The sequence below is a fragment of the Marmota monax genome, unplaced genomic scaffold (assembly GCF_021218885.2).
Source record: "Marmota monax isolate L192 unplaced genomic scaffold, Marmota_monax_Labrador192_F-V1.1 WCK01_AAM20220418_F8-fsc00069, whole genome shotgun sequence".
Classification (NCBI taxonomy): Eukaryota; Metazoa; Chordata; class Mammalia; order Rodentia; family Sciuridae; genus Marmota; species Marmota monax.
Window position 1 is genome coordinate 3,973,565 of NW_026695243.1, and position 24,928 is coordinate 3,998,492.

At 49.2% G+C, this 24,928-nt stretch overlaps 1 protein-coding gene across 5 annotated transcripts; it reads left to right on the plus strand.

Moving 5' to 3' along the window:
• The first annotated feature begins 132 nt into the window (after nt 1-132).
• Nucleotides 133-21,208, plus strand: Trim14 (tripartite motif containing 14). 5 transcript variants are annotated; one of them, XM_046457261.2, is made up of 7 exons: nt 133-419; nt 2,383-2,478; nt 9,684-9,917; nt 12,562-12,672; nt 13,073-13,235; nt 14,747-14,839; nt 17,772-21,208. In XM_046457261.2, the coding sequence occupies exons 1-7, from the start codon at nt 240-242 to the stop codon at nt 18,305-18,307; spliced, it is 1,413 nt and encodes a 470-aa protein (XP_046313217.1). In that variant the 5' UTR covers nt 133-239; the 3' UTR covers nt 18,308-21,208. The 5 variants fall into 5 exon arrangements, with proteins under 5 accessions (XP_046313217.1, XP_046313216.1, XP_046313218.1 ...); XM_046457260.2 differs by having other exon boundaries at nt 137-455; XM_046457264.2 differs by having other exon boundaries at nt 281-419; nt 2,383-2,533.
• Nucleotides 21,209-24,928: the final 3,720 nt, after the last annotated feature.

Consider the following 24,928-nt stretch of genomic DNA (forward strand, 5'->3'; position numbering starts at 1 on the left):
TCCAGTCACTTAGCCCAATAGGAGCGAGCCCGGCTTTCCGCGGTGGCCACCTGCGGTCCAGGGCAGGCGCAGGAAGTACCCTGCTGGCGGGAGGATGCAGGGAGGCAGAGTCCTTGGCACCGCCGGATGGTGCCGCAGCTTCGCAGCCGCCCAGCGCCTGGCCAGCCTCCGCCCCGCCCCGGACCCCGCCAGGTTTCGATTCCGTGGGAGCCGCGCGGTTCCGCCCTGCGGGGGCGCGAATGGAGGGCGCTGGGGCGCGGAGCACGACCCCCGGGGGGCTCGGCTGTGCGGGGCCCGAGGAGGCGCGCGGCTGGCTTTGCCCGGAACATAGCGACCGCCCCGCGGAGCTCTTCTGTCGCCGCTGCCGCCGATGCGTGTGCGCGCTGTGCCCGGTGCTGGGCGCGCACCGCGGCCACCCGGTGGGTCTGGCGCAGGAGGAGGCGGCCCACGTGCAGGTGGGGAGCGCGGGTGCAGGTGGGGAGCGCGTAGCGCGCGGGGAGGGGGCCGAACCCCTGAGTAACGGACAAGGAGAGCGCGTGCCCGAGGTCCCACTGTCAGTTCCCTGTTAGGAGCTGGAAACGTGAAGATGGCCCCAGAGGTCATCAAGGGGATAGACCTAAGAACCAGAGACTGAGGCCAGAGGAAGGGCAAAAGTGATCCAAGGCCACCTGGTCAGCTTCAAAAGAGGTGGGTTTAGGAGTGGGAACTGGGGAGCCCAGGCTGGTACCCAGATGTCCTTGGCCTTGACCACCATGATGGTCCACCCCACTACCGTGGGCTATTAGAAAAGCTACTTCTTAGTTAACAGAAGTGAACCCCATCTACCCACAGATGGCAAACACCCACACAGAAAGCGACCCAACTGTGAATCGTACCATTGCTCTAGAAGTGGCCTCAATGGCCCCTCTATCTCCCTGGGTGCACCTCTCTTCCCTGCATGCCTTGCAGCTCCACAACCCAAGCCAGCTGTTAATAGTATTAGCCATTTATTAATAACAAAAGGAATGTTCGGGAGCCGGCCTTGAATTCAGTCCTCCACCAGCCAATAGCCCCCACCCAGGGAGATGCTTTTCATCTTGAATCCCTCACTCTGATGTAACACTGTTAATGGCCAGGGTCTCGGGACTCCTGTGCCAGCCCTGCTCTGAACTTGTTCTGTGGCTCTGGTCAAATCCCTCTTCTCTGGACTCCCTGAAGGTCTGCCTAGCTCTCCAGTCTCTACAGACCTAGATTCTACCATATCCATCCCAAAGAAGTCCTCTGTGAGGAGCCCTGCCCTGAGAGAACTTTTTCCCTACACAGCATGACTTAACACCACCACACTGTGACAATCTTGGCGTTCCAAGGAGAAACTGGACCCATTAGGGGGCTACTGGTGGAGACCTGGGTTCAAGGCCTGCCAGGGCCTTCCTGTTGGTCTCTATAAAATGGCTGTAATAATAATACTTGCTCCCCAGAGCTATGTTATTCAGAGTTAAGAAGGCTGCTTTCCAGAGATACGGTGTTCCATTTGTCCACCTGCCTGACCACCTTTCTTTGCACACCCATGTTGCATCCACACATCTACACACTCACCTATCTGTCCATCATCCATTCATCCATCACATCTATCCATACCTTGTGCCATAGGTGTGTCAAGTCATTGATCCTATTCTTCTCTAACCTGGAGGAGTTCCTGGCTGGTTGAGGGAGGACAGAGGGTGACATTACAGTGTGATAAGCCTTTTAAGGTAGTGGTGAGAACCAGATGGAAGAGAACTGGAGGCAGGATGCCCCAGAAGATTTCTTGGGGAAAGTGTCATTGGAAGTGGCCTTGAAGGATGGGTCAGATCCCAAGACACCTGGGTCTGGAGGAAACAGGCACCTGGAGGTTGGGGGTGTTCTTGACCCATGATGGACAGGACCTGGGTGCAAGGGCACCTGCCTGTCATCCCAGCAACTTGGAAGTCTGAAGCAGGAGGATTGTAAATTTGAGGCCAGCCTGGGCAACTTAGTGAGCCCCTGTCTCAAAAAATAAAAAGGGCAGGAGATATAGCTCAGTGGTAGAGCACTCGCCTAGTATATGTGAGACCCAGCGTTCAATCCCCAGTACCAAAAGAAAAAAGCAGCAAAGAAGGAAAAAATAGCAATTTCGAAAAGCAGAGCTGGGCCAGGTAGGAGGAGCAGTCCAGCCCTGAGTGATACCTTATGTGGCCTCTAAGGATCAGTGTGGCCCAAGTCTCAGCTCATCCTCCAATTTGCCACCAGACTTGGGGCGAGTCATCTCACCTTCCAGTTCTCAGATACCTCTGCTGACAAAAAGCATAGGAGTGAATAGAGATAAGGGTCTGTTATCTGAAAAGGGACAGAGATTTGAATTTTTTTCCCTTCTCTCATCTACAGAAACTCATCCAAGAATGTTTACAGCAACTGGAGACCAAGAAGCAGCATCAAGTTGGCAACATCACCCAGATAGAAGATGCAGCTGAGAAGCTCAAGGCAAGTGGACGCTTCTTCCCTCTTCCAGTGGGGTTGTCCACATTTCCCCTCAGACGTGAGTGTCCCCTAGTATGGCATCAGGGAAAATAAAGACCAATCTTAAAGGGGAGGTCAGTGTGGTGGGCCTGGAGCTGACGGACAAATTCAATGCAGAACCATGAAGTGGGCCCTGAGACTGCCGCATCATCAGCCACGGGGAGAATCTGCCTGGGCCAGCGCCCCAGCCCTACCTCCTGCCACCGCCAAGGCGCCATCTTGTAGCAGCTGCTCTTCTCTCCTGGGGCTTCTAGACCTCCACCTCCCACACTCCAAATTGCCTTAAATAGAGCAAAATGCAGTCTACTAGTTGGGCGCAGTGGCGCACGCCTGTAATCCCAGCGGCTTGGGAAGCTGAGGCAGGAGGATCATGAGTTCAAAGCCAGCTGATCAGCAGTTTAGCAAGGCCCTAAGCAACTTAGTGAGACCCTGTCTCTAAATTTATAAAAAGGAGGGGGTGGTGCTGGGAGTGTGGCTGAGTGGTTAAGTGCCCCTGGGTACAATCCCAGTACCAAAAAAAATTCAGTTTACTGAACATACAAATTTCTCTTAAGGTCTCTCCGCCATGAATGAAATTAAATAAGGTATACATATATTGTATAAATACATACTTCTTCACGCTTTCCCTTTCATACAATGTGTATTTTCTGTATCTATTTCCTTATTTTTTTTATTGGCACTGGGGATTGTGCCCGGGGTGCTGCTCTCCACTGAGCTACACCCCCAGCCTTTTTTATTCTTTTATTTTGAGGCAGGACTACACTCAGTTGCCCAGGTTGGCCTCAAACTTGTGACTCTCCTTCCTCAGCCCCCAGGTAGCTGGAATCCCAGGCCTGTGCCTCTGTGCCCAGCTGTACAATCTTTACTTAAATGGATTCTTTTGAGGGTTTTGGGCACAAAGTTGGGTCTGACACTGTGAGTTTCCACTTTGACTATGAAAAAGTTGTCACTTCTTTAGGTGCCTTCTGTGAGAACTCAGGTGGGTCCTTGTTCCCCTGGGCCTCAGCGGCTCCCTCCTCACAGTGAGGGCTGGAATGGGGGATGCCCTACAGGGTCCCACCTCACAGAGGCCTGGTGCTGCTGACTGACCCACACAAGGCAGAGGGGAAGACTGGCTCTGGCCGGGGGAGCCGCTGGCACCAGCTCTTCCCAAGCCAGGCCCACAGTAGTGTGGAGCAGGGCCTGAAAACCACAGCATGCTAAGGCCATGAAGAGGCCTCCATCTTTGCCTGACCTCTGTTATCTGCCAGGTGTCTACGTGCCCCAGTGTGATGAGACCTTTGTGGCTCACACTCATGGCCTCTGTTTAATTATTAATAGTGTCCCTCATGTCTCCAAAAGCATGACTCGGGGCTCAGGAAGATATGACTGTTCAAAAGAACTTGGAAAATGAAAGTTGGCGAGTGCCTCTCTGCAAAGGGTGGGGGAGGCGCCCGGCTGTTCGTCCTGAAGAAGACAGCCACGGTGCAGGTCCGCTGCCTGCAAATCCCTGAGCAGATACAGTTTGGAGGTCCCCAGGGAAAGACATAGGACCCTCGTGGAGGGCCTAAGGGCTGTGGAGGTTCCAGCAACTTTTTGATTTAAAATAATCATAGATCCAAAGGAAACTGCAAAGATAGTACACAGAAGTTTTGTGTACCTCCTCCTAGTTTGCCCCCAAGAATTGTGTACCTCTTATATAGCTATAGTGTAATATCAGAATCAGAAAATATTTATGTCCATTTCCCCGGGCTGGCCTTGAACCCCTGAGCTCCTGCCTGGCCAACCTGTAGCTGGGGTTGCATGCTGCCAATATCGGTGTTAAAGGCTGTATATTCCATTCTTTGTATATTCCATGATTCATCAAGCCATTTTCTGCATGTCAAACAGTTAGATTATACCTGGTTTTCCCCTAATGCAAAAACAGTAGTGCAGAGAACATATTTTGGCCCCTTGATTTGCCTCCTTTGGGACAGGATCCTAGAAGGGACACATTGCAATAGGCACAGCATGTGTGAGAAACCTAAGGCATCCTGTGGAGTCGCGGCCCATGTGGTTTGTGGCAGAGAGGTTGGGGCAACCACGCCTCCTGCAATGGCAAATGAGGGGAAAGACCGTTCGCATGGAAACAGCCTTGTAAACAGATCAATAAAGTTTGTGCAAGGTCCAGAGTCTGTTGTACAGAAGCCAGTGACCAGGACTAATCACCCACTCCCTTTTCAGGGCACAATTGAGAAGGACTGGATCATTAATCCCCAGTCAACACCCATTTATGATCACATCCTTGTTAATAGGCTTCCCCCATCATGGCACCTTAGGGGCCAATATATCCAGGTGCAGGGAAAATCCAACACCCGCCCGCAACCCTCTCTACTCAAATGGGAATAGATGACACTACATCTCTTCTATGCTCTTCTTCCCGGTTTCTTCCAAATTTTCTTTTCCCAGGGCTTCACACATGCTAAGCAAGTACTCTACCACTGAGCTACATCCCCAGTCCTTTTTTTATTTTTAAATTTTGAGACAGGGCCCTGCTAAATTACCAAGGCTAGCCTCAAATTTGTGATATTCCTGCCTCAGTCTCCCCAGTAGCTGGATTACAAGATTATGCCACCACACCTAGCCTGAATCTTCCAAATTTTCTGCAGTAAGCTTTTGATTTTTTAAAAAATTATAAGAAAGTGTGTGTGTGTGTGATTTTTTTAAATTGATTACTATCAAATCCAGATATAGGCTAGGGATTTAGAATGTGCATAGGTTAGCTAGGCACAGTGGCACACATCTATAATACCAACTGTTCAGGAGGCTGAGGCAGGAGGGCGGCATGTTTGAGCCCAGCCTGGGCAATTTAATAAGATCCTGTCTCAAAATAAAATATAAAAAGGGTTGGGATGTAGATCACTGGCAGAGCATTTGTATAACATGTGTGAAGCCCAGAGTTCAACCCTCAGTACAGAATAAAAAAAAAAAAAAAGAAGAACTTAGGCTGTCAGAGCCAAAGGCCATTCTAAAGCACTATTTTATTTTATTTTTTAGAAGAGAGAGAATTTTTAATATTTATTTTTTAGTTTTCAGCAGACACAACATCTTTGTATGTGGTGCTGAGGATCGAACCCGGGCCGCACGCACGCCAGGCGAGCGCGCTACCGCTTGAGCCACATCCCCAGCCCAAAGGCTATTCTAGATGACGCTCAAGGTTGGGTATGGTGGCAGGAGCCTATTGTCCAGGCTACTCAGGAGGCTGAGATACGAGGATCATTTGAGCCCAGGAGTTGGAGGCCAGCCTGGTCAACAAAACAAAAAGCGAGGAAATAATTTCTCACTGGTCACATGGCGAGGTGGGACCTGGGCTACAGCTGCATCCACCAAGTGTACCCAGACAGAAACCACTCTGAGGGGTCCAGCAGAGGGATGTGCCCAGGGAGCTATGGCTCAATCATGGAAGAGACCAAGAAGTCAACCAGAGGTCATGAGGCACCCCAGCCCCTGGGCCAGTGTTAGCAGAGTGCAGGGGCCAGGGCCCCAGGGCAGAAGCTAGAACCAGACCAGGCCTGCCCTGGGGGAGCTGGAGGACGAAAGGGACTCGGGGAGAGCCTGCCCTGGTGAAGGGGTGCTGGGGCAGCCCCCCTGCCTCACACTCTGGTCTCCCTCTAGCTCCTCTCTCTATAACCAACCGTGAAGGAGGATTTTGGAAATTCAGACTGCAGGGCTCAGCCCTCTGCCCCACAGAACAAAGCAGAAAGTACCTGAGCAGGGTGCAGGGGTACTCGCCTGTCATCCCAGCAGCTCAGGAGGCTGAAGCAGTAGGATCACAAATTCAAAGTTGGCCTCAGAAACTTAGCGAGGCCCTAAGCAACTCAGTGAGACCCTGTCTCTAAATAAAATTTTAAAAAAGGGCTGTGGATGTGGCTCAGTGGTTGAGAGCCCCCGGGTTCAATCCCCAGTACCAAAAAAAAAAAAAAAAAAGTGGACCTGAGATACACGGGCCCAGGCTGGCATGCAACACAGTAACTGCTGGAGGCTGAACTCAGTAGCCTCAGATCCTACTCTGGGACCCACCAAAGCTGCAGGAATGGAATCAGAGCATGCAAGCAGGGGACCAAGGGGGTGACACGAGCCAGCCTTTGCCAGACTGGAAATGGAAAGATGAGGACCCTGTGAGGTCTTGCTGTTGATGTTGATGTCACTGGTCTCCCCTGTTGGCCCTGGCTACCCCTCCTCCGGACAGCCACAGCCACCATATCACAGTCCTGGGGGCCCCAAAGCTCCTGTGGCCCGGGCAGGGTTGGAGGGCCTGGCTCCCTTCCCAGGTGGCACAGCCCAGGAGAGGTGCCCCGCAGGGCTGTCCAGTGTCATACTGAGTTTTCAGGAAGCTGCTCTTTGCATCCTTCTCACAGTCCCCTCACTCTCCATGGGACCCCAAGATGGATTCACATAGCGGACAGCTCTCCATGGACAAAGCCCCCCGCCCTTCCCTGACCCAGGGCTCCATGGCTGGTCTCCCTCTTTCTCAGAATCCTAAGGCTCCTCTCAGCTGGACCCCATCAGGCTCTTACCAGCCACCAGCTGCACCCAGCTGTGTCTAAACCCCAGCCAGTTCCACCTGGGGTCCAGTTCCATTTTGAATCCCTGTGGCCCAAACCAGCACTTCCTTGTTTCATTATCAGCGCTCTCCTCCCCCTCCCCTCCCCTGTCTTAGCTGTGTTGTGTAACCAACCCTAGCTGCTTAGACAGGAAGTCTTCTGCGGTTTTTTTTTTCTTTTTGGTACTGGGGATTGAACTCAGGGGCACTCAATCACTGAGCCCCATCCCCAGCCCTATTTTTTATTTTATTTAGAGACAGAGTCTCACCGAGTTGCTTAGCTCCTTGCTTTTGCTGAGGCTGGCTTTGAACTCTTGATCCTCCTGCCTCAGCCTCCCTAGGTGCTGGGATTACAGGCATGCACCACCTCGCCCAGCTCTTCTGGTGTCTTTAATCGTTCCTCCTGCATTGGGTGTGGTGTCATGAAGCCTCTTCTGTGTATTGCTCTTGACTAAGGCACTGCTTGGCACAGCTTGGTTAGGAGGAGACACCTGCCTCTCGTTTATTACGTTGCCTCCACCATGTTCATCTCTCCAGGGTTTGGAACACATTTTCTTTCCTTCCCTTGGTCATTCAGTGAAGATGTATTCTTGTTTAGGTGCATGGACCTACTGCAACTTTGTTATCGGGGCCAGCAGGTGCAGACTGGTCCTCTCCATCCTAAAGCCAATTGAATCCATGAGGTCTGAGGGATGAGCTAGCCCCAGAAGCCAAGCACCACCTAAAGAACCATAGAGGAAACCCAGCTGGGGAGCTCACCTCCTGGGTCTTGCCAAACCACACAGTAGTCCCACTAAGAAGAGAACATGGGGAGCCTGCCCCAAGCCCGGCCAGGTACAGGGGTCCTTCTGCTACGTGGATTACACAGATGTTTGGGCTGAGGAAAGGAGCTGGCTTATGGTTTTGGAATTTTTTTCCCAATTGATTTCTATTTTATTATTTCATAAGTGAAATAATAATAAAGTGAGAGCCTGTCATTCCCATCTCTCCAATCCCACACCTCCTTCCAGACAGGACCTCTGCTAACATTTTCATTGCACTAGTAAATATACACAGGGAGGTATCCTTATGCAGTGTTTGCTATGTTTTATGTAAGTGGGATTATTGTGCATATGTTATTTGGACACTTGCTCCTTGCCACCAAGCCAGGACACATAGCTCTACTGTATTCTTCATGTATATATATTTTATGGTAGTAAAATATACGTAACATAAAATCAGCCAGTTTTAAGTGTTCATTCCTGGGTGGTAGTTACATTCACAAGGTTGTACAACATCACCCAAAATAGAAACTCTGAAACCATTAAACAGTCACTTCCCACTCCTCCTCCCCCAGCCCCTGGTAACCTCTACTCTGCTTCCTGTCTCTATGTTGCCTATTCTAGGCATTTTGTGTAAATGCAGTCATAACATTATTTGTTCTTTTGTGGCTGGTTTATTTCACTTAGGAAAATGTCTTGGAGGTTCATCCATGTTGTAACATATGTGAGAACAATGCATTCTTTTTCATTATTATAAATTATTTCACCTTATGAATGTAGCATAACTTATATAAGTAACATACATGCATGTCCCATATTGGAAACTGCACCCAACTCTTCTCTGGACTCCATGGATAATGCTATAGTGAGAATCACATGGTCGTGACGCTCATGTGAGCACATTTTGTAGGATCAGTTCCTATAAGGGGAAAAATGGTGTCTTTAGAGTCATGAATCTTCTCAATCAGGGATGTTTTTTTTTTTCTTTTTTAAATATTTTTTTAAATAAATGACAGTGGATGCGTTACATTTCTTATTACACATATAGAGCACAATTTTTCATATCTCTGGTTGTATATAAAGTATGTTCACACCAATTCGTGTCTTCATGCATGTACTTTGGATGAGGGTGTCCACCACATCCCACCCTCATTGCTAGCCCCCTGCCCCTGCCCTTCCTTCCCACCCTCTGCTCTATCTAGAGCTCGTATTTTCCTCCCATGCTATGGTTTTTTTCTTTCATGCAGTTGGAGGGTTTTTCTGTCTTTCAGTACAGTTTTATTCTTTTCTTTATCTAGGTGCTGGGAATTAAGCTCAGGGCCTTGCAGATAACTGGGCAAGTGCTTTGCCACGGAGCTCTGCTCCCAGACCATTTCCGTTTCTGTTAAGTTTATTTTTAGATATTTTGCTATTTTCCTCCTTACTTTAAAAAGCATCTTTATTAGCTGGGCACAGTGGCGCACACCTGAAATCCCAGCAGCTCCGGAGGCTGAGGCGGGAGGATTGGGAGTTCAAAGCCAGCCTCAGCAGTGAGGCCCTAAGCCTCACAGCAAGACCCTGTCTCTAAACAAAATATAAAAAGGGTTGGGGATGTGGCTCAGTGGTTAAGCACCACTGGGTTCAATACTCGGTCCCAAAGAAAGACAAAAAAAGCATCTTTATTTCTCCATGCACTTTCTGATGGATGCTGGCCAGTACTTACACAAGTTTTAGTTGTTATGAGTTGATCTTGTATCTGTCACTTTACTAAACTTAGTTTGTAGGCATTATAAGTTTTTTTTTCCATGTCAATTATTCTGGAAATCTTGATTGGCAAACTTATCATCTGCAACTGGTTTTCTTTTTAGGCTCACGCAGAGTCAAGTAAAACCTGGCTGACGGACAAATTCACTGAACTCAGATTACTACTTGATGAAGAGGAAATGCTGGCCAAAAAATTCATTGATAAAAACATGCAGGGGGCCCTCCAGGTGTACAGGGAGCAAGTGGAGTCTTGCAGGAAGCAGATTGACGTCATGGGCAGTCTCTCCAGCAGGGTCTGGGGTATCAGCCAGGAGCCCAACCCTGTTCAACTGCTGCAGGTAAGTTGGGGTCTCTGCTCTTGCTGCTGCCACATGCCACCCCATTCCACCTCGGCTGTTATGGCCCTGAGCACAGTGTTCCTGTAACATGTAAAGGGCATGGAGATCTGCTTGTCAGCATGTGGATTTTCTTGCTCGTGCACGAGTGTGCAGAGTGCATGTTGTCAGGAAGATGAGAGACATCTTGGACTAATTAAATAGTATCAGCCAACATCATTTTCAAGGGCTTTTGTGTTCTAAGCATTTTTTGTATCTCAGCTCTGATAGTTACTACAACTCTACAAAGTGGACTTCTCATCCCATTTTTGCAAATGAGAATTTGAGGCTCAGGGAGGTGAAGTGGGCTCACATAGCTGCCAGATGGCAGAGCTGGGATCACACCCAGATGTGTCTGAACCAATCCAATCCACAAGGCAGTGTTTTGTTGTTGTTGTTGTTGATTTTTCTTTTACTGTCCTGGGAATTGAACCCAAGGATGCTCTAACACTAAGCTACATCCCTAGCCCTTTTTAATATTTTATTTAGAGACAGGGTCTTCTGAGTTGCATGCAGTGGCTGGTCTGGAACTTGTGACCCTCCTGCCTCACCTCCAGAGTTGCTAGGAAGATAGGTGTGACCCACCACAACAGCTACTCACCCCCTTTTTTAATTTTTTTCATTTTTGTTTTGAGACAGTCGTCCAGGTTGACCTCGAACTTGCAATCCTTCTGCCTCAGCCTCGCAAGTAGTTGGGATTACAGGTGTGCACACCGTGCCTGGCTCTGCTTAGAGTGTTAAGACACCTCTCCTGAGGGGATTCTGGTATCATAAAACACAGCTTCAGGGCTTTGGCATTGCTTTCTTCCATTTTCTTGTGCCAGAGCTCCTGGTTTTGACCATTCATCATCCCTCTCTCCTGTTCATTTGTTTATGTATTCCTCCAGTACACACTGAGCTGGGCCATCTGCAGAACGTGAGGAACTCACAGTGGGGCAGAGAGACATGCTAAGAAACAGATGTATACAAAGCAGCTCAAGCAAATTAGCAAAAGTATGTCCAAGAAATGATCTCACTGTCTATGGGGGTGGGGCCAGGTCAGGGAAGACTTCTAGGAGGAGGCTGCTGTAGAGGGGGGTGTGAAAAAATGAGTAGGTGTTAACAGAGGGACAATTCAGAGAGGACATCCGGGCAGTTTGGAAATATGGACCCGTGAGAACCTGGCAGGCAGGAGAACTTTAGAGTTTGTCCTGTAAAGAGATGGCAGCCAGGAGCGTGTTTGGAACTGAGGAATGAAAGCGTTGGCTTGGGCATGTTACTTAGGTGATGGGGTGGGAATGGACTGGGGTCCCTCCAAGGCCGGAGGTTGGAGGGGAGACCATGGGGTCCCGGGGAGAGATGATGGTGGCCAGGACCCGGGTAGGGGCAACAGGGCGGGGAAAGGCAGGTTCAGAGATGCAACAGGATTGGAGTTTGGAAGAGGAGGGTGAGGACGGATCCAAGGTGGTACTTGGGTTTCCTGCTTGAGAAATGGCGGCTGGTTGGGTGGGGATTTTTCTCTGAGTCTACAAAGGCGAAAGTCAGATGTGCTCAATTTCACTCATTTAATCCATCATACAGATCTGTTGAGAATCTACTGTGTATCAGGTCCTGCCAGACATGGGTGCTTGAGTTACCAGATGGTAGCGTTTTGTCCTCTCTTGGACCCCAGCCCTACCCCACCTACATACTCTTCGGGCCAGCCTCCCACCTTCTCGGGGCTGCTTCCGGCCACCCCTGTATTTTTCTGCTTGTGTTCTGTCCCCTGGTCAGCTCTAAGTGGAACCTTAGCCCTGGTTCCCACCAAAGTGAGTATGGGCTCTTGCCTTCTTGACTGGAAGCCTCCCTCAGCCCCCTCCCAACACATAGGCTCCCGCCAGGTGGGGCACCCATCCACCCAGGCCTTGTGGGGTAGCTCTGCCTGCCAGCCAAGGCCTGCTCACCTGGGGCAATCTCCCTCCTTGCCCAGGACAACCCTTTTGAAACCTGAGAATACAGGCTCGTAACTGTAGTATAGGAATATAACGGTTTTAAGCAAGGAAAGAGTTGATGAGCCAAGAGAGGTGGGGCATGCCTGTGACCCCAGCTACTCCTAGGCTGAGGTAGGTCTTGAATCGCAAGTTCAAGACCAGCCTGAGCAACTTAATGAGACCCTATGTCAAGATAAAAGATAAAAAGGGCTGAGGATGTAGTTTGGTGGCACATGTCCCTGGGTTGGGTTGGGCCACAAAAACAACAATGGAGAGTTTATGAAGGAGTATGAGGTCACCCACAGGACCTCCAGGAGGACCAGAGAGTCAGGAGGAAAGACCAGGCCACAGCGGGTTTTGTGCCGGTGTAGACCCCACCATGCTTCTGCTGGGCAAGACCTCAGGCCTCCAGCGCCACTGTCCCTGAGAGCCACATGCCACCATCATTACCTCCCCCTCACTTCCAAATCCTGGACTTGAGTTGGTGGGATCTCATCACATGCCTGTGCCCTGGTGCAAAGAGAGCTGGGAAGGGAGCGTTTCCTGGCTTCTACTTAGCAAAGCCACACAGCTAAGGCGGCTGTCAGCTGGAAAACAGGACACATGCCCTCTGTGGTGGCCACACCCCCCACAGTCATCTCTCCAACTGAACCTTCCAGGGTCCTCAGTTTCCCTCCTGGGACATGGTCTCCTGCTCTATCCTGTGGACAAGCCCCAGGGACTCCTCCTTCAGGAAGACTGGCCTCTCTTTCTGGGGCCCTGTGCCTGAGGTAGACCCCTGTTAAGTGTCTCCAAGGCTGAAGCCTCATAGGGAGGGACCCCATGAGATGGAGAGCACCTAAGGGCAGGTAGTCACTGGCTCCCACCTCTGTTCCTCAAAGCTACCGTGGGGGAGGCCTCAGAGCACTGGGAAGGGAGGGAGGGAAACTCGGAGGGAGGGAAGGAGGGACTCCGCAGCACCAGCCCTGAAATGAGCTCCACATGCCTTCCACTCAGGCCCGTAGGCTGTCTGTGTGGTGCTGCTCTGGGGACATGGCCTGGGCTAGCCAGGGTGCTGGGGTAAGCTGGGGTCTGGTGCCTGGTCTGGGCTTGTTCCTGGGTGCCACAATGGAGGCTGGGATGCCGCCTGCAACCTCCAGCATTGCCCTGACCCCTGTGCCACCCTCACAGGCCTACACAGCCACTGAGCAGGAGATGAAGCAGCACGCGAGCCTCGGGGAGCTGAGCCACCCCGTGCCCCTGTCCTTCGAGCCCATCAAGAGTTTCTTTAAGGGCCTTGTGGAAGCCATGCAGAGTACGTTTCAGACACCACTAGATGTTCGCCTGAAGGAAAGTAAGTCACCATGTGACCAACTTTGAGTCCTTAACTCCCAAGTGCTCTGTCACCCAGAGACAACTGCAAGGGTTGCCACCCTAAATGGTGTCTCCCTCTCACACAGGCCCTTGTCTGGGCAGGCAAGGGCTCCTGGGCCTGGTGCCCAGCCCCACTTATGACTCCAGCATTGCCGCAGTCCGGTTGGCTGCAGCAAAATAACCTGGGGGGGTGACGAATAACTTGTGTACGTTGATACAGCAGGAGTAGGAGCCGTTTATTGCAGGACAGGAGCAGTATTTATACATTCCACACAGCTTATCTAATTAGCATAAACTAGATACATCAGTCAACCAATAAGGAATCTCCGCACTTAATGGCTCGCTTTTGTTACTTCTCAAACCACTCCCTCTGGCATTTTGCCAGGCACCATCCAGACTTGTTTACAAACTCTAACATCCCCCTGGCAAAAGCCAGGTGTTATTTTGACTTGTTTACAGACTCTAACACAACATCACCTCCTACCCTTCCCAAGATGGTGTCTGCCTGCCTCTCCCCAGCCACAGGGCTCTGCTCTGTCCCAACCATTCCTGCAACCCTGTCACACCTCAGCCTTGCCCACTCTGGGCTCCCAGCAGGGTGGCTAGCCCTCACTCCTCTCCCTTTCTTCTCTGGGACCCATGTCCTTCCTGGGGTGTTGATGAGATAGATTCAGGGCCTCACAAATGCCCAAAGGGCAGAGACCACTTTGGGTACAGCTCCAAGATCCCCACAGGGCCTGGAACAAAACAGGTACTTAGAGGTTCTTTCCTGACTCCTTCACTCACTCACCGCTGTGATGCTTTGCTCAGAACACTGACAGAACCCTACTATGTGGCAGGCCCAAAGGGCCCATGACATAGCCCGTGCTTTTGTGGTAAAAGAAGGAAGGTCCCATTTTCTGAAATGGGAAGGAGCCCTTAGGATTGGAGGGAAGGACTGTTTGGACCTCCTGGGTGTGGGAGGCTTGAGCTACCGTGTGCTGATCTCACACAGGTAATAGGATGGATGGTTCTAGAGTTCTAGGGAGAGGAGAGAGACCTTCTTCTCCTAGAGGTTGGCCTCCCACAACCATCGCAGGCCATGGGGATGAATGAGTGCCCTGAGAGCGATGGGTGGGGCAGGGGTGCCTCTGAGGAGCTGGTCTGGGGAGGTGGTGAACTCACCAAGGTGCCCCCCTGAATGCTCTTGAAGGGACAGCCTCCCGCCCTTTTTCTTAGAACTGGATCCTTCCCAGGACTCAGCTCTAATGGTCTGGCATCAACCTCCACCTGGAGGCTGCCTCCCATCCCAGAGTGCTGCATTCAGGAGCTGATCTACTCTAGGGCTCTCCATGGCCTGCCCCCACCGAGCTACTTGTGGTCCTGGAGAATCTGGGTCACTGTGAATTTGCATTTCCTATTCCAGGAGGGGAGAGTGTGCGAATCTTTTTTGTGTGTGGATCTGTGCTGCTCCCAGAGCTCTAGGCGATCATTTCTCACTCTTCCTTTCAGACATCAACTGCCAACTCTCAGGCTCCTCCAGCACCACACTTGGGACCCTGCTGAAAACGAGCCCCTCACCAGAGAGATCGCTCTTCTTAAAATGTAAGACCCCAGGAGTGGAGAGAAGGTGGAGGGGATGGGAAGGACAGGTGCAGGGGGGGAAGAGCAATGAGAGCCCCCCACCCCCTCGTTTTCTGTTAAAGAGACCCAACTTATGTTTTGGTTTTTTCAAAAACTTTTATTAGTAGTCTTTTAATAATAGATGTTCATTGTAGCAAAATTAGAAAACAAAGGATATTACTGAAAATCTTTCCCATATTTAACTAGTATGATTTGTCCTTTTACCTTTTTTTATTTTGCATAGCTAATGTACATATAGTGATGTAACATGGTATCATACTATACACATTCTTTTATGGTCTGTGTTTTCATTTACTGATATATTGTGAATATCTCTGTTCCCTTAAAAATTATAGGTAAGAGGCCGGGATGTAGCTCACAGGTAGTGTGTTTGCCTAGCATACAAAGACCCTTGGGATTGATCCCCAGCACTGAAAGAAAATAATAGTAGGAAGAAAATAATAGACGTAAATCCTGCCAGGAGGGGGGTGGGTGGGAGGAGAATAGAAGTTCAGTGGATTAGAGAAAGGGGAATGAAGGGAAGGGAGGGGAGACAGGAAAAGGAAAGATAGTGGAATGACTCTGACTACTTCCCTGTGTACATATATGAATACACCAAAGTGACTCTCACTATCATGTACATCCACAAGACTGGGGTCCTAATTAGAATAAGATATAATTATATTGTATAGTTATATCAAAATGGACTCTACTGTCATGTATAACTAAAAATAACATATAAAAATTTTTAAAAAATTTTAAAAAGAGGGGCTGAGGCCATAGCTCAGTGGCAAAGCGCTTGCCTAGCATGTGTGAAGCACTAGGTTGGATCCTTAGCACAACATAAAAATGAGACAGATAAAATAAAGGCATGATGTCCATCTACAACTACCAATAAATAAATAAGTAAATAAATAAATAAGAGAATTATAGAGGCAAATCTTGAAGAAAATCACAAAATATAGGTGTACAAAGGAAAACAACTACCTCTCCCAGAAATAAATGCTGCTAATATTTTTATCTATTTTTTTCAGACATTACAAAACATACATGTATGGGTATTTTCAATTGGAAGCATATTTTCATATTTTATATTCTATTATATTCTTTTAACATAACAGTATAGCTTAAATACTTTTCTATTTCAATAATACATTATTATTCATGAATGGATCATATATAATCATTCTCATACTGCTGAACATTTAGAGAGGTTTACATTTTCAATCCATTTTGTTCATTTTTGTTGAATTAATGAGTGGATGAATATGCCTTAACTTATTTTCTAATTATTTTTTAAGAATAATTAAAGAATTACTGGACATACATTTTTTTCTTTCTCTCTCTATTTTGGTACTGAGGATTGAACCTAGGGCATTTAATCATTGAACCACTTACCTAGCCCATTTTCATTTTTTATTCTGAGACAGGCCTCGCCAATTTGCCAAGGCTGATTTTGAACTTGTGATTCTCTTGCCTCAGCCTCTGGAGCCGCTGGGGAGAAAATGAAATTTTAAAAATACACTATTTTCAGTAACATTTTCTTTAAAAGTAGGAAAGAATCTAACAGTTGATATGTAAAACCTCTCCACAGAAAACCCTAAAAACATTACTAAAGAATTTAAAGACAGCTTAAATAAATGGAAGGATAGATCATGCTTATGCATCAAGATAGTGTTATTTCCTGTACTACAGACTTGGTGACTTAAAACAACACAAATTTGGGGCTGGGGTTGTAGCTCAGTGGTAGAGCACTTGCCTAGCATGCAAGCGGACTTGGGTTCCATCCCCAGCAGTGTCCCCTATCCCAAATGCCTTAAGTTACCCACAGTGACTTAGGTCTGGGCCAGTATTGGAGCCCAGATCAAAACCCCCTCACCAGCCACCAGGCAAGTCTAAAATGGTCCCTACCTAACCCTTCAGGCCAGGATTTCAACCTGGGAGATTTGACTGTTATCTCAGGGGAAGGATCAGCAGGTGACTTGCTAAGCAACCAAAGGTATTTTTCCCTATTACAGTTCCGTATGTACAGTTCTGTAGGATGTAAGTGCAACAAAATCTCACTGACAAAATCAAGGCTGGGCTTCTTTCTGGGGAAAACCTACCCCCTTGCCTTTTTCCTGTTACTAGAGACTGCCTGAATTCCTTGGCTTGTAGCCACTCTTTCCATCTTCAAAGTTAGCAAGTATCCATCTTTTTGCCCCTCCTGTGATCACATCTCCATCCAAGTCTGCCTCCCTTCGGCTTTAATTAATTAATATGGGGCTGGGTTGTGCCTCAGCCGTAGAGGGCTCGCCTAGCACGTGCGAGGAGCTAGGTTCGATCCTCAGCAACACATAACAATAAATAAAGATATTGTGTCCAACTACAAGTAAAATAGATAAATAACCAACCCAACTCCTGTAATTGACTACATTGGGTCCACCTAGTGGTGCCCACTATCCACCGCGCCCTGCAAAATGCTCTCTTGAGAGTATCTGATGTGGTAAAGTGTTCATCGATGTATCAGTAAATTTTAAAAATCAGATTACCTAAGAGCATGTGGAGTATGATACCAATATTAAGAAAAACTAAACGTCAAGTTAAGGACAGAAAAAGATTGGAAGGACACACACCCAGCGTTAACAGTGATAGGATTCTTTATAATAAATTTTTAGAGACTGGCGGTAAATTCCATGGTACAAAATTCAAACATTAAAAAGGATATATATATATATATATATATATAGTAAAATTTTCTCTCCTTCCCCTTCCTCCAGCCGCAGAGGAAATCGGGGTAAAGGGTGGCTTTCCCTCGCGCCTTCAGTAATTCCCGGGGCGTTCCCATTTTTGCCCTGCTCACCTGCGTGGTGCGGGGGCGTGTCCGGAGATGACCCCGCCCACCACGCATATCCGTGTCCCCGCCCCCCCACAGACGCGCGCACGCCCACGCTGGATCCCGACACGATGCACGCACGCCTGCGCCTCTCTGCCGACGGCCTGACGGTGCGCAGCAGCTTGCTGGGCCGCCTGGGGCCGACTCCCGCGATGCGCTTCGACGCGTTGTGGCAGGTGCTGGGTCGCGACTGCTTCGCCGCCGGCCGCCACTACTGGGAAGTGGACCTGCAGGAGGCGGGCTCCGGCTGGTGGGTGGGCGCCGCCTACCCCTCCCTGCGGCGCCGCGGGGCCTCGGCCACTGCCCGCCTGGGCTGCAACCGCCAGTCCTGGTGCCTCAAGCGCTTCGACTTGGAATACTGGGCCTTCCACGATTGCCAGCGCTGTCGCCTGAGGCCCCGCGATGACCCCGACCGGCTGGGCGTCTTCCTGGACTACGAGGCTGGCGTCCTCGCCTTCTACGACGTGACGGGCGGCATGAGCCACCTGCACACCTTCCGCGCTGTCTTCCAGGAGCCGCTGTACCCGGCCCTGCGGCTCTGGGAAGGGGCCATCAGCATCCCCCGGCTTCCCTAGGGACCACCGCGCAGTGAGCCCCAGGCGCGCTTGTCCCTGGCGCAGCTGGTCTGCTTTCTAAGACCTTCTCCCGGGCCTAGCTCCCCCATCAGTGGGTTGCTTTGAACCTCTTCCGGGGCTAGTTTCAAACGTGTCCCCAACACTGCTGCTGCCCTTTCCCCCACCACCATGGCTTCCACTACACTACTTTCAGTGCAGGTTTCTGAAGGGGGCGTACCCACAGGCGAGCTTTGGCATTCTGGCTTTGTCAGTGCAGTTGTGCTCAGCCAGAGAACCGTCTTCATACAGCGCCTAGACCCTCCTGGCACATAGTTAGCACACAGTAAATAACCGCCTGAGAGTGGCACAGCGGTGGCTCTTCTGTTCCTTAAGCTCCTTTGATCTGCCTGCTCTCCACCTACTTCAGCTTGTCCATGTCACCTCCCTTCAGAACAACTGCAAGGGCTTTTTACTTCCTGGTCTGAACCCTCTCTCATCTTCATCTTAAAACTAGAGGGATCTGCCTAGAACTCCCAAGAACTACAAAAATGAAAAACAAAACGCACCTTCCCTTAGCATTCAAGGCTTTTCTAGTCTGCCCTCCTCGGCTTAGCCTCATGCAGGTCCTGTTGCTCTTTTCAAAGAGGCTCCAGTCGGAACTGTCAGTTCTACCTCTGCCTCTGTGCCACCCTACCCCACCCCCACCCCACCCCACATGCGCAGGAAAAGCCTTTCTTCTCTTTGCCTGTCTCAGTCTTCTCAGCCCACAAGAATCTCTTACTGTAAGGTCCACAAATCTGGGACCTGTGTTTCCAGCTTGACTGGAAGCTTTCTAAGGGCAGCTGTGTCCTATATGCACCCTGACCTGAAAAGTTTACAAAGTCCCTTTCCTCCCAGGCAATGAATGAATGACCAGCAGGCTGCTACCACTCACTCAGAATGGCCAAGCTGGGAGGACCTCACAGATCAACTTGATCTCATTGTACATTTGGGGAGACAGGTTCTGAAAGCAAGAGCTGCCTTAAGTTACCCACAGTGACTTAGGTTTGGGCCAGTCTTGGAGCCCAGATCAAAAACCCCCTCACCAGCCACCAAGCAAGTCTAAAATGGTCCCTACCTAACCCTTCAGGCCAGGATTTCAACCTGGGAGATTTGACTGTTATCTCAGGGGAAGGATCAGCAGGTGATTTGCTAAGCAACCACAGGTATTTTTCCCAATTGTCTTAGGAGAAAAACTGGGATTTGGGTAGTTTTAGATATGCTCCACATAGATTGCCTAACTCAGATGTGACCAAGGAAACCCCCAAAACCCATTTTTTTTTAAATAAAGTGACCAAGAGAAAAGGCCAAAGGCCAGGCCCTCAGAGGCCAGCTCCTCCAGCAGAGAAAGGTGGCATCTTCCCAGGGCCCGCACCTATTTTGGAGCTCAGCATTCTGACTGTCAGTTCCCATGCTGGTTTTGAAGCTCTGATGGTGCTAAAGCATATTCTCTCGCTTTTCATTTGGGGATGCAGTATCTGATCCCCTTGTGGTTTAAACAGACTGTATGCATTCATTAGTTTGAACCATATAAAACAGTCAAGTTCCAATGATTTGGGGCTTTAAAATGGTACTTTATATAGCAATATAAGTTGACTACAAGGCAGAAGGAATCAAAGTGCCTTCAGTTCTAACCAAATAATTGAAACCTCCACCTGAATAGATGACTAAGCACTGTGTTCTAGAAATCTTGAGTAAAGAGAAAACTGAAATAGGGAATGGCCCAAGGCTGAATTCTGACAGGCAGACAACATTCCTGACAGATGTGTACTTCACATTTCCACCCAACCCTGAAGACCAACATGTCTTCCCAGACCCATCGCTACAGGGGCAAAGCCATGACAGCCCTCAGATTTGCCTTGCAACTCGCCTCATCTGAGCCTTATATAGTGTGGAAGGCAGCAGTTAGTTACCCCATTTATACATGGCAAAATAGAATGAGTTAGTTGCTCAAAGTCACAGAACTAGTGTTGGAGTAGGGGGTCTGGGCTCCTGTCCATCAGGACGTACTGTTCAGGGTGGATGCAGCTGGTCACTCCAGCTCCTCTGTTGTTGAGCTGACTGTGATGCTTTGCTCTCACCTGGTTCTATGTGGGACCTGAATCTGCCTTTGGATTGCATTCCTTGGGTTGAGATGAGGCTTTCAACCTTGAGGGGACTTGTTTTGAGAGCTTGGGATTTAGGTAGCAGAGATAGAGATGAACTATAAAACAGGAGAACAGCTGTGAGCCAAGGCCCATACTAGTGAGAAAACTGCAGCGGCAGCCCATAATCAACCATGTGATCTTGGACCATTTTACTTCCCATAGCCTTATCTGTAAAAGGGGATAATGACCCAAACTACCAATGAGTCAAGGTTATGAAATTGCCTTAAAAATTGTGCAGTGCTACATCATGCTAGGCTTTATTAGCACTTCCCCTGGGAATTTATTGTGCCCCTGCTGCAGTGCTGAGACACGTCAGGCCCAGCCACTATGTGGCAGCAGCGGGAGCCCCTCCTGGATACTCTCAGCACAGGAATGAAGCTTTCCTTGGGTCCACATCCATAAGGGTGATCATGTGCCTTAATCTCTTCCAGAATTAAATTTGTAGAAATTTCCTTATTGATGCAGCAAATTGCTTACAGTTTATTCCCCTGTGGTTCTGAAGATCCAGTCCAGATCCTCTCACAAATGCCAGGCAAGCACTCTACCGCTGAGCTACACCCCAGCCCAGTGGATATTTTTAAATGACAGCAATTTTCTAATGTGGTTTGTTTTAATAATGTATTTTTTTTTCTTGGCCCTGGGGATCAAACCCAGGACCTGACACATGCTAGGCGAGTGTTTAACCACTGAGTTACAGTGGTTTTGTTTAATAAAATCTGAATTTTGTCAGTTGCAACTGTGTTCTTCATTGGGAGCTCATGTTGCTTCAATCAAGTATGTAGCATCCAGGCCTGGACAGGCCCTGGCTCACTTCCCGTCCCCTTCACAACCTACTTGTGGTCATCAGCTGGTCCTTGATTGAACATCTCCAGTGATAGGGAGCCTACCCCTCCTGAAGTTAACTCAGTAAGTTCTTGCTTTCATGGAAACAAACCCCAACGCCCAGCTGTTCCTACCCCAGATAATATTATGTCGCTTTTGATATCTTCGTGACCATCCTTTAGCAACACGGAAGCCATTTGTGGTCACTTAACAGTTTTTGGAGATTTCAGGGATCCTCTTTTCCTATGGTATCTCTTCTGATTCCACTTTGTCAGTGACATCAGCTGGTGGGGGTGCAGCCTAGCAGAGGGCACACAGAGGTGGCACTGCAGAGCCCAGGCCTGGTATGCCAAGGCACCCTGTGTCCTGATGAGAATGCTGCATAAGAAGGGGAGTGAGCATGAGCAGGGGCCCAGGTCTGAGTCTGCCATGACCTGCTTAGAAACTCCCCACTGCCCAGCGGGGCAGACCTTTAAGCCTGTCCTTCTCTCCCATATGCCACTCCTGCTAATGCATTCCTCGGGCACACTATGGGCATTTTCCAAAACCTGTGCACATGGGTCCTCCCTCAGTCACTACACACACAGCCTGCAAGCCTGAACTACAGCGCCACCTCTTTTAGGAGGCTTCCCAACCAGTGCCCCTCTCCCACCATGCTCCTGTCTCAGCTCCCATGACTCTTGTCTACATCTTAGCAATTCTTACACATAGGGCACTGTCTGTTAAGGGGTGGGGAACTCTCAGGACAATGCTGCTTGTGGGTCTGCACATTCCACTGGTAGGTGCTCAGGGATATCTTCTAGACCTGAGCTTCCCAATTGGAACTGGCTAGAGGTGTGCTCAGATGTTAATCCTTCAGCCCTCGGGTATCCTGGTAAAGCATGAAGTACCTTTTAAGCAGCTGTTACTGGTTGCTGGCAACCTCATACTAACCCGCATGTATCACACATGCTGTCATTTTCTCTGATGCTACGATGGGAAGCATAGTCTCGACAGAGGCCCTTCTCCATTCTCTCCAACACATGATACAGCCCTCAGAAGGCAGGGAATTGAGTCTTTGTGACCTTAGAAGCTCTTCACTTCTCAGTTGCCATCAATTCCTCCCCCTTGGAGAATACAGTTTGGGGTAACAGAACCACCTGGATCTTTCTGCCATTCCAGGCTGTCAGAGCCTAGAGGTGACCCACTGCTCCTTGTCAGAAACAGCTTCCCAAATTCTCAGCTGCAGCCTAGGCCTTTCTCTCCTTTCCTTCCAGATCCAGGCCCTGGAACACCTCTTTTCTACCATATTATGTCTCTGCTATGGGGGGAAAAAGGCCATCAAATCATAAACTAGTTGTGTGTATGTATGTGTCTGTTCAGTACTTGGGACTGAACCCAGGGCACTCTACCACTGAATTGCATCCCCACACCTTTTTATTTTGAGACAGGGTCTCACTAAAGTGCCAAGGCTGCTCCTACCTCAACCTCTGCAGTAGCTGCCACTGCACCCAGCAGAAACTGTTTACTCAACCTCTGCAGAAACACTAACCAGAAACTGATACTGTCACACTTCAGTTCTTAGCAAATCAATTTGCAGTTTCACTTCAACACAGGACTGACCTCACCCCACCATAGGCCCAGCCCCCTCCAAACGTTGTTTTGGGACCCACAGGAGGAGGCCCCAGACTCACAAGTAAAGAAACTTCAAAAGGATAATTATATGCATTTGAAAGGAGAATCAAATACACTTTGAAATAAGAGGAGTTATATAGTAAATAAGGTCAAATAAATATGAACAAAGATCACAAATTTGAAAAGATATTTGAAAAGGATTAATGTCAGTATAGGCTCAAAAGAACAAAGAAAAATATGACATTGAATCGCTGTAAAAGGTTCATGCTGTGCTACTTCAAGGAAGTAAAACAATGAGAATATGATACCTGGTTTTATGATTTATGTGACAAAATTATTTTGTTGAATGTGGAAGGGCTGATCTCAGCATCACCCCAGATTTAAAACTTGTAAGCTCTGAGCCCCCTGCTGCCCATCCCTGCACACAGATCTGTTTTCTTCCCTTTGCACTTGTGCCCTCTGGTTTACTCACTGTGCTGTGGCTCTTGCACTTGCCTATCTGAGGGGCGGTTCTATAAGAAAGGACTGCGGCTGCTCACTGTTGTGTCCCCATACTCAGCAGAGCCCAACAGAGAGCAAGCCCTGGGGATTTGCTGAAAGAAGAAATGAGCTCTACTTCTGATTTGGCTCCACAGCCTCCAAGCCACACAGCTGGCCCACTAATCCCCACTGAGAAGTGGCAGCACAGCGATGTAACAGGAAGCAAGCATGGGTCACGGATGGCCAGAGCCTGACATGCAAGCACAGGCCTGACACACAAGGGAGCCAGGTGTGATGACCTGTCACACCCTAGTGGTGCTGATGGACCCAGGCTTGGTGCTAAGGCCTGTCTACACAGCACTGCAACCCCAACCCCTGATCCAGTTAGCAGTATCCACTATCTGCTAACCTCAACCTTGGAGTGGCAGGAAAACAGAAAACAGACCCTAAAGGAGATTGCACGACTAAGCAATAGCACTGAACTTTTCAAACCCTGATTTGCATAAATTTGGACCAATAGCATTGACCCAAGTACTGTATAGATCCCTAGACTAGCACACTCAAGCGGCAACCCCTCTCATCTTCCAGGAGTTGTTTCTATTTATACTCGAATGAATCCTACTCTTACACCCACTTATCCTTGCGGGTGCATTTCATTCACTAGACAAGAACCCAGAAAGAAGCCGGGTGTGGTGGCACATGCCTATAATCCCAGTGACTCAGGAGGCTGAAGCAAGAGGATCCCAAGTTCAAAGCCAGCCTCAGCAACTTAGTGAGACCCTGTATTTAAATTAAAAAAATAGAAAAGAGTCTGGGGATGTGGCTCCATGGTTAAGCACCCCTGGGTTCAATCCCTGTACCAAAATAAATAAAATAACCCAAAAAGAAGAAATTGGCAGTGAGTTTCTGGGGTCTACTGTGACACTGGAGGGTACGGTCCACCATTAGGAGCTGAGCTGCAACGCGTCACTCAATGGCAGTGGAGAAGAAACGTGCTTTCTTGGCTGCAGAGGCCTGTAGCTTACGCAGACCACACCTGCCAGCAGAAGCAGAGTGACTCCAGCTGCACTTCTGTCTTATTTGCTCAAAGGTGGGAGTGCTTTCCTCTGCCCACAAGATCTTCTGACCAATCCCTTCTCTGAGGCCAAGTGACACCACATAACACTGACTGGACCCCCAAGGGCAAGGAGAGGATAAGGGAAAAAAAGAGCAGAGACAGCAGGAGGGTCTGGCAGGAAGTGAGATCGCAGGCCATTCGGGTTTGCTCCGCAGAATGAGAGCAAAGGCTCAAAGGAAGGATAACACAGCAACACTCACCCTCTGAGTGGCCACAGAAACTGCAGGACATGTACTTGTCTTGGTCCCTCTGGGACAGCCAGCTTGAAGCAGAGACTGCCTCATTTGCTCTTTTTATCTTTCTAACAGGCCAGACCTGGGCTTGGCCCAGAAATGGCACCTGTGTAAAGGGAGTGGGGTGGAGACCAGCACTCCTGCCCCACCTCACCCAACACCCTGCACAGTACAATGAGGCAGTTAAGAC